This window comes from Tupaia chinensis, unplaced genomic scaffold (genome assembly GCF_000334495.1).
Source record: "Tupaia chinensis unplaced genomic scaffold, TupChi_1.0 Scaffold000116_1, whole genome shotgun sequence".
NCBI classification, from domain to species: domain Eukaryota; kingdom Metazoa; phylum Chordata; class Mammalia; order Scandentia; family Tupaiidae; genus Tupaia; species Tupaia belangeri.
In genome coordinates this window covers 2,766,872-2,775,434 of record NW_006159580.1, presented here as the reverse complement: position 1 = coordinate 2,775,434, position 8,563 = coordinate 2,766,872, and the positions used below count along the sequence as shown (strand labels likewise).

At 63.2% G+C, this 8,563-nt stretch overlaps 1 protein-coding gene across 1 annotated transcript; it reads right to left on the bottom strand.

Annotated features, from left to right (window-relative positions):
* Positions 1–1,091: 1,091 nt before the first annotated feature.
* Positions 1,092–7,764, bottom strand: BAK1 (BCL2 antagonist/killer 1). The gene is made up of 6 exons (XM_006144217.2): positions 7,523–7,764; positions 5,454–5,552; positions 4,182–4,317; positions 3,709–3,852; positions 2,509–2,689; positions 1,092–2,394 (listed from the first exon to the last, which is right to left on the bottom strand). Exons 2-6 carry the CDS (start codon positions 5,521–5,523, stop codon positions 2,290–2,292), a joined length of 636 nt encoding a protein of 211 aa, XP_006144279.1. The 5' UTR covers positions 5,524–5,552; positions 7,523–7,764; the 3' UTR covers positions 1,092–2,289.
* Positions 7,765–8,563: the final 799 nt, after the last annotated feature.

Here is an 8,563-nt window from a genome sequence, read left to right as displayed (position 1 = left end):
ACCCAGAGGCTCCGCCCACAAAAGGGCACGCTTGCGTGCTCGCCGCGGCGGCCATTTTGGAGCCGGGCAGCCTACCCGCATCTGGTCATCCTTGGCAGGGTCGCGCAATGGGGGTAAGACCACCCTGTGCACTAAACCCGTGGCGGGCCTGTGCTGGCAAGACCAACGGCCCCACACTCCCGTTCAGCTTCTAGGTAAATCCATGAGCCGATACCCCGACGGCAAGCTGTAGCTCACCACCCTCGAGAAGGCACTTGCTTCCTTCTCCGTGAAATGGGGGTTCAAGCCTCTCCCCACCGCGTCGCCATCTCTGTGTACTCCGTATTGAGTATAGATAGGATCCCAGCATGAACCCTGGCACAGCGAGCTGCTCCTGTGCACCGCTGGGTACCTTCGCCTGGGTCTGTGCGTGGACCCTTCCAGGACTTGTGGAGGGGCAGGGGGCTCCCGTGCCCACAGGGCGGAAGTGAAGCTCACCACTCCTCTTGGACTTGAGTCCGGTTTGTCAGAAACTGACCAGGGTGCCCAGGATTGGAAACTTTGTAGATTTTGGAACATTTCAACACCCCCATACTTGTTATTTTTATCACCCCTGGCTGTGTCCCCACAGGGACTCCCATGCAGCATGAAACTCCTAGAATGAAAAGCCCTGTGTGTGTGCTGGCTGTGGGGACATCAGGAAGGGGGTACTGGGACATGATGTCCCAGAGCTAAGTGGGGGAAAAGGGCCTGCAGGGACTAGCGTGGGTGGCGGCCCCAGCGGGGAGAGGAATTCAGGCCAGACCTGAGGTGGCCTGTGGGGGTCCTCCCGTGTGCAGCTGCTCACCCAACTCTGCAGCCTTCGCCCTGCAGTGAGCGTCCCCCACTTCCTATGGAAACTGGAACCCAGAGAGCAGAGGAAGTGCATGGACAAGAGGCTAGAGAGCTGGTGGGGCGGGGCCAAGGCCTCCCAGCGGGCAGGGGCCTGGGGTGCTGGAAGACCACCCCCACACCTCTGCCAGATGCTGGGAATATGCCAGCCATGCCCGGTTCTCAGGGTCCAGCATGATGGGAAGGGAGGGAGGCAGCAGAGGATACAGGGTTTCCCAGGCTGGGGTGGGGGATTGCACAGTTTATTTTCGAACACAGAGGAGGGGGTGGGGTGGCCAGTGGGCTCCATCTGCATCCCCTCCCTGCATTTGGCTTAATCCATAACTTCTCTCCCCTCACACCCAAGCCCCCAGCTGTGCAAGATAGAGAAGGTGCTCCCACCCCCACCCCAGGAGTGGCCTAGGAGATGAGGAGCCTGGAGTATGGGGTGGGGGGTAGCGTTCAAGTATTCACAGTTCCTCTGTCCACACCTCCACGTTGTACTGTACCCGGGCCATGCGGGACAGTCACCCTCGGGGATTCCTAGTGGGGACAACAGCCCTTCTCCCACCGAGAACCCTCCACGTGAACGTACAGTAACAAACAAGTCCTGAGCCCTGCAGTCTGAGCAAGGAGGGGCCTCTGCACTGCTCCCCCAAGGGCCTTGTGGTTGGGGCAAAGGTCTTCTGTAGTGAGTGGGTTAGGAGCAAGTGGTGTAACGGGAGGGGAAGGAGGTGGGCTGAGAGGATCATGGGAGGCAGGCTCGGGGGGTCCTGATGGCTACGTTCAGACCACTCTGATTTGCACCCCCACCCCCGCCCCCACCCCAGGCCCAGAATCCCTGAGAGTCCAATGGCAAAGGCAATATGAGGTGCAGGGAGTGGAAGCAGGGGGACTGCCGAGTGGGCCCTGGGCCCCCCTCCAGCCACGTCTGCTCTGGGAGACAGGACTGCGCTCGAGCCCAGCTCTCAGGTTCTGACCTGCCAGAACCGCTGAGTCCTAGGACCACCAGGCAGACCCACTGGCCCTCACACCCCAGAGCTCCTGGCCTGGGCAGAGTGGTGGGAACAGGGAAGGAGGTTTCCCAAGGGTATTATAAAAAGCTAAAACCATTAAAAACTTCTTGGGAAGAAGTGCCTCCCAGTCTGGTGCCTACCCGTTACTCGTCTGCCCAGTGCCCAGCAGACAGGGTAGGGGCCCAGAGCTGAGGGAGGGGCTACAGCCCTTCTCTGCCAGGGAGGGGGCCCATTAGCACCATGCAATGTTGGGGCGCCTCTGCAGCCTGACTGGCCCTGAGCAGGGGCCCTCGTAAGCTAGAGTGCCCATTCTCTAAAGCTTCTGTACTCAAGGGAGGAACCCCGACAGGGGAGGGAAAGGGAGAAGGCTTGGCCGAAGTCCATGCAGGAATCTCAGCTGAGACTCCAGAGGGTCCCCCGGGAGTCATGACTTGAAGAATCTTCGTACCACAAACTGACCCAACAGAACCACACCCAGAACCATCAGCACATTCCTGATGGGGCCGTTGCCCAGGTCCAGGGCTGCCACCTGTTGGGAGGAACAAGGTGGTCAGAGAAGGGCTGGCAGAGTCCACGGGCACCGGGAGATCCAGGTGGGGTGGGGGAGGGCAGCAGGGGGCCCCAGAGACCCTCAGGCACTCACCCAGCCGCCTCTCTGCGCGATCCACCGGGCGATGCAGTGGCGCAGCATGAAGTCGGCCACGAAGCGGGCCACTTGGCCCAGGAAGCCCCTCAGGCCGCGCTGGTAGACGTGGAGGGCCAGGCGGTATCCGAAGCCCAGGAGCGCCACCACTCGGCCCCAGTTGATGCCGCTCTCAAACAGGCTGCGGGCAGAGCATCCCGTGGTCAGTGGAGAGCCCCGAGGCCCTACCGCCACCTGTGCTGGCCCGCCCCGCCCAGCCCCACCCAGCCGGAAAGTGACCCGGCTTCGCTGTGAATCCAGGCTGTAAAGGCCTGGCTCGATGTGGGGGGGGACCTGGGTATCTGTGGGAGGAGGAAGCTCTGAGGGCATCTGAGCCGGGCGCTGCTGCGGGGTGCAGCCCCCAGGCTATAGGCACAGAAGGGCAGAAAGAGCGGAGGGCAGAGAGCAGGTGGAGGCAGCAGGGAGGTTACCTGTGGGTGTCGCTGCTGGCCTGGCAGCCCGAGGGACAGCAAGAGAAAAGGACAGAAGAGGAGGTTAGGACAGGACCTGGAATCATGGCAGTGGAGAGTCGTGGCCTCTCAGGACATGGGCTGGCCCTGGCTCTGAGCGCTGATCCCAAGCGTGTCACCCACTCCTGCCTTCCTCTCCAACTTCCAGTCTGCCTGACACCTAGGGGCAGCAGCAGCTAACACGCGAGTGTGGACGCCGAGCTAAGCACACACTCCACCTTTACTGGTAAGGGGACTGGGGGCTAAGACCGTTCACAGTCCCGTAAGTGGCCTAGCTGGGACTCGAACCCAGGTTTCTGGTCTCTAACCACTCTAGCAGACTGTTTCTTGGGTCCACGCAATGGCAACTAGAGGCCATTTCCAGGACTGGCAGAGGTTGGCAAGCTTACCAGCGTCAGTGTACCGGCTGTGAGCTGGGCCCCAGCTGGGCTCGGGATTTCTGGGGGACCACCCAGAGCCCCTGTGGGATCCTGACCTACCTGGTCAAGTCCTCAGTGTCAGAGCTCAAAGGAGCTGCGAGCTTGTGTACGAACGAGGACGTCAGACCAGAGGGAGGACGGCAGGGCCCGAGACCCTGGGCGCGCTAACAGCAGCCCTGCCCTGACACTGACCGGGGTGTGTCTCCCACGCCCAGGCCCACGGCAGTGCCAGGACGGTGGGGCGGCCAAGCCGGTGTGGGGCGAGCGGCTACCTGGAGGCGATCTTGGTGAAGTACTCGTAGGCGTTCTCCGCTGTGGGCTGCAGTTGCTGCAGCATGGCCTGGAACTCCGAGTCATAGCGTCGGTTGATGTCGTCCCCGATGATGGCGAGCTGCCGGCCCACCTGCCCCATGGTGCTGCAGGGGTGGGGGGTAGGAGGCAGGGGATGAGCAGGCGGGCGAACAGGGCTGGGACCTGGGCTCACAGCAGAGGGCTCCTGGCTGAGGTGCCCCTGGCCTGGGAACACCTCCCCGAAGGTCCCCAACAGGGCTGTCCGACAGGAAGCTGGGCTCGGTGACAAGGAGCGGACACGTGTAGAAAAGGGTGCCACGTCCCAGATGGGGGTGGGAGCCCAAGATAAAAAATGGAACAAGCCCAGGAAGGACAAGTCTCCCAGGCCTCCGCAGACCTGCAGATCCCACGTGGGCCTCCCCATCCCAGAAGAGGGCCCTGGGGACTGACGCACCTATTTGGTTCTAGGGGCAAGGAGTCCATCTCTGGGTCGGCGGGGGCGGCCACCTCCTCAGACTCCTGCTCCTGCCGATGGCGGTAAAAAACGTAGCTGCGGAAAACCTCCTCTGTGTCCCGGGCTACCTGCTCCTCTGAGGATCAAAGCTGGGAGTCAGGGAGGGACCCCAGCAGCCCCGTCCTCTGTGGGTCATCTATTCTTCCTCAGGCCACGGCTGTCTTGCCCATGGACCACGGAGGTGCTCCTACTCCAGCCCCGTGGCTGTCAGGGGCTCCCTTCACAAGAGCACTGTGAGGAGGTGACCCCGTGTACAGACGGGAACCCGCGGCAGCACGTCTAGGGAATGTGCACGGGGCCACAGGCAGGGGGGCCGGTACGACCCCAGGGACTGGGCCCCAAGTCTTTCAGTGTGTACACGGTACACAGCCCCTGGGGTCTAGGGACGTGCGAAATGGAAGTTGAAACTGTAGGGGACAGGGGCGGCACAGCAGTAAAATGCAACACTGCCCGGCTGGCCCAGGTGGGAGGATGCCCGGTTCTTGTCTGGAGACCTCCCCGAGGACAGCAGGCACACGCGTGCCCATGACCTGGGGCCGGCTGGGGCTGGGGGTGGATCGCAGCATCAGCTCCCCGCTGGAATGCTCTCTCTCTCCCTCATGGAAAAAAGAAATAAACTTAAAAATATGTTTTCGAATTTGTAGCCGTGGGTCCAGAAAGGTCTCATGAGGAGATAGTGCCAGACCTGAGACCTGAACGGGGCCAGCCCAGGAACAGCCTGAAGTGGGCCTGGCTGCAGGCTTCCCTGGCCGGCCACTGGAAGAGGGAGGGCGGGCGGCCATCGTTTTTTTTTGCCATCTTACTTCCTCCCCCGAGCCACAGATCCCGTCCCCTGTGCAGCAGACCTGGCTGTGACAAGCTGTTTACTTCCTTCTTTCTCCTGCTGCAGGGATCCAGCAGCCATGCCACGGTTCCCTCCTCCCTCACCTCCGACCCCGCCCCTCGGCCCTGGGATGGCACCGTGCCCGCTTCCCCACCTTCCCCGGCTCGTGGGCCCTGGCCCAGACTTCTCCCCACGCCCAGGGCTTGACCTTCACTCTGAGCCCGGCAGGCTACCTGCTCTGGGCGGGGAGACACCTTTCTCCCTTAAGCAAGGTGGATGAACTGAGGCAGAAGGTGGCCCCTAGGTGGCCCTGCCCACCTCTGCCCTCTGCCTTCACCAAGACAGCGCTAGTGGTGACAGAGTGGGTGAGGGGGCAGGAAGACCCTTACCAGAAGCGGAGGTCGGGGCAGGCTCTCCACACTCCTGCCTGGGAGGCCCTGGGCCCTGCCCGGATGCCATGTTTAGTCTCTGTGGAGGACAGCGTCAGCCTGGGGGGTGGGTGAGAAAAAGCAGAGGTGGGGGTGAGCAGGGGCTTCTGGCTGGGGACCCTAGAGGCGTTGCCACGGCCACACAGCAGGGGTTCCCCATTCCCAGACTCTCTAGTGCACTGGGAATTTGGTCTTACTCCTGCCTGTGGGTCTGGGGGTCTGCCTGGAGGAGTTGGAACTCATGGAGCAGTTCACGGGCACCCCTTGGAAGGGGACAGTTGCGAAAGGTGGGGTGGCCAAGGACAGATCAAGGTCTCTGCGCCAGTGCCTGGCCAGTGCCCGGCCAGCTGCGGGGCCTTCAGGAGGGCGTGGCGGCACCAGTGCCTGGGTGGCGCTCAGAACCTTTCATGTCATTCCTAGGCGAGGTAGGCCGGCGGGGGCAGGGGCAGAGGGGCTTCTTTCAGCTGCTCCAGGTCTGCGGGGGCGCCCTCCCCAGCACACGCTCACGCAGGCTCCCACCTCCAGCCAAGCACCGCGAAAGCGGTCCTCCAAGGCAGTCCTTGAAGGCCGCTTCCCCTCGGTGGGCCAGAACACACCGGCTTTCCCCCTCGGGGCTGCTGGCTGCAAACGTTTCCTGCGAGCGCCCGGACCCCGCACACTCAGGGCATTAAAGACTCAGGGACCGAGCGGGGCGAGATCACCACGCCCAGTTTCCAGGTGGGAAAAGCGAGGCACAGAGAGGCCAGTCCCGAGCGTGCAGCGGGCCGGGCTCCGGCGGGCTGGCTAAACCCCTCCGCGTCCATCCACTCAGCACTCAAGGCGGTGTCCCAGTTCGTGGGCCCCCGTGTCTTTCCAGGGTGACTGTCTTTCCTCGTTTACTTCCTCCTTGCAGGGAGCCTGTGGTGGGCCCCCCCAGCCTGCCCCGCACGACATCCGCTCACACACCTGCTCTCCTCCCACTGCTCCCCCCCACCCTCCACCCTCGCGTTTTCCTCTCCGTGGCTCCTGGCCACAGCCCGGATCCGCTGTGAACTGGTGTCACAGGGAGTATTTCCTGCATGTGGCTGTTTCACTTTCAGTTTGCGCCCCTTCCAGAGCCCCATTTCCCCAGGGGCTGCCTCCATCACCCTAGAGGAGGGTTCAGCCCCACCCTCGCCAGGCGCAGCAGCACCCACCCCACCCCAAAGGCCCGCTGCCCTGGCCCACCCTTCTTCCTGTCAGGCCTGGGGCCATTTTTGAAAGTGCGCTAAGGCTGGACCACCTGCGGGCTCTGCTCCCCCACCACCCCTCTGGACACAGGGCCAGGGTGAAGGCAGACCCTCCTCTCCTCCTCTGGGAGCCAGGCCTTGAGAAAACAGGCCTTTGCCTGGCACACCCCTACCCGACAGCCCCTTCCTAGGGAAGATGCCCTCCCTCTCCTTCAGTCCCCCAAACCCAGCACCCCAGGGCGGCAGGATGCTGTCTGCACCCCAGCCTGCTCTACCACTATCCCGGCTCCTGCTGGGAGCAGGCAGAGCCTAGAAGAGCCCCAAGCCCAGCGGCCTCTGCCGACTAGGCCTACCTCCCCGGCCCACTCTAACACCCAAGTGGCCTAATTTCCCGGAAACCGGAGGCCATCCCCTCCCTTCCCTTCCCCTCCCCTCCGGCTCCCGCCCAACTCCTGGGCTTGCCGGGCCCGGGATGGATGCTCCCCAAGGAAACAGCCCTGGCGGGCCCCAGACCCAGTCTCGGGGTGCGGGGGCAGCAGGAAGCAACGAGGAAGTTCTCTCTCTGTCCTTGACCTTGGCTCTGCCTCCGCTCCCATCCCCCAGACCGCTAAAGGACCCAGTTCTTAGATCCTCTGGCCTCCAGGGCCGGCCCACGGGGGAGCTGTCTGAGCGCAGCCAGGGGGGTCCTGGCATGATCAGGCCCCAGCAGGGAATGGCAGACCCACCGAGGCAAGCCTGAGGTTTCTCGGCTCCACCGGCTCCCGGCGGGCGCCCTGCCCCACCCCGGGATGGCGGAGGATGGGCAGGACCCTGCCCGCTTACCTGCCCAGACCCCGGCCCAGACCCGGATGACTCAGCAGGGCCGAGGGGCTGGCGGCTGCGCGCAGCAACAGGAGTCCGCGCGACTTCCAGGAAAGGGTGTCAGTACATTCCTGGGGCGTGGATGTAACTCGGCTCGTCCCTGCGCGGCTCGGGGACCCACGCGGCTCTGGGGATCATAGAGGTGAGGCGCCGGGGCCTGGCTGCGACCAGCCCCCTCTAGAGGAAGCGGCCCTGTCTGCACGCGCCCCCACATGAAAAATAACAAAAAAAAAAAAAAAAAAAAAAAAACCCGGGGATGCGAAGTTTCTTCACCACCGTGGGGTGCGGTGCCCCGGAACCACCACGGTCTCGCTGGGGCCTTTCAACCACCCTGGGGAGTCGTGCTGTCAACCACACCCACTCCACGGACGTACCACCGCGGGCTCGGCCAGTGCGAGGAGCGGGCTCGGGGTCACTGAGTGGGTTGATAAGCAGATCTGTAGGTACCATGGGAGTGATACCACGACACCGAGACTCAACCTGCAGCTCGGACCAGGTAGCAGGCGTCTCCGGATCGGAGATTCTGAAGATGGTGGAGGGTAAACAGATGGGCAAAGTGCTCGGAGGGGGAGAAGCAGGCGACAGACACTCTGAGGGTGCTGTGGGGAATGTTCCCATTCTCAGGGTCCCGATCCCTCCCAGCCTTCCTGGTCCACTCCCTGCCAGGGCTCTCCAAACGTCTCCTCCCCCAACTCTACAGCCACCCCAGCCCTCACCACCCCCGCCCAGCCCAGCCTCCACCCCGCCTTCCCCTGCTCTGCCAACACCCCACCCCATTCTCTCAGCCTCCAACTAATCTCCCCCCCACCCGGCCCCCCACCCCCACTTGACCTTTGCCTTCTAGAACTCCCAGGATGTTTCCAACTGGAGGTTTTAGTTTGAAAACTCCTCCTGTTCTTAAGCAGTTGGTGGGGCTGGCTGCTGAAGCACCCCCCCAGTCAGGGTCCGGCTGGGGATGGAGGCCCCAGCTCCCAGACCTCGAGCCCGGCCACACTTACTCGG

Bases quoted from the DNA above. Each gene is read 5' to 3' on its own strand.
- BAK1 (XM_006144217.2), bottom strand. From the start codon at position 5,523: ATGGCATCCGGGCAGGGCCCAGGGCCTCCCAGGCAGGAGTGTGGAGAG. The intron at 2,690-3,708 runs GTAGCCGCTCGC...CTCTGCCCGCAG, and splicing joins TTCACCAAGATCGCCTCCAG to CCTGTTTGAGAGCGGCATCA. The intron at 2,395-2,508 runs GTGAGTGCCTGA...TCCTCCCAACAG, and splicing joins TCGCGCAGAGAGGCGGCTGG to GTGGCAGCCCTGGACCTGGG.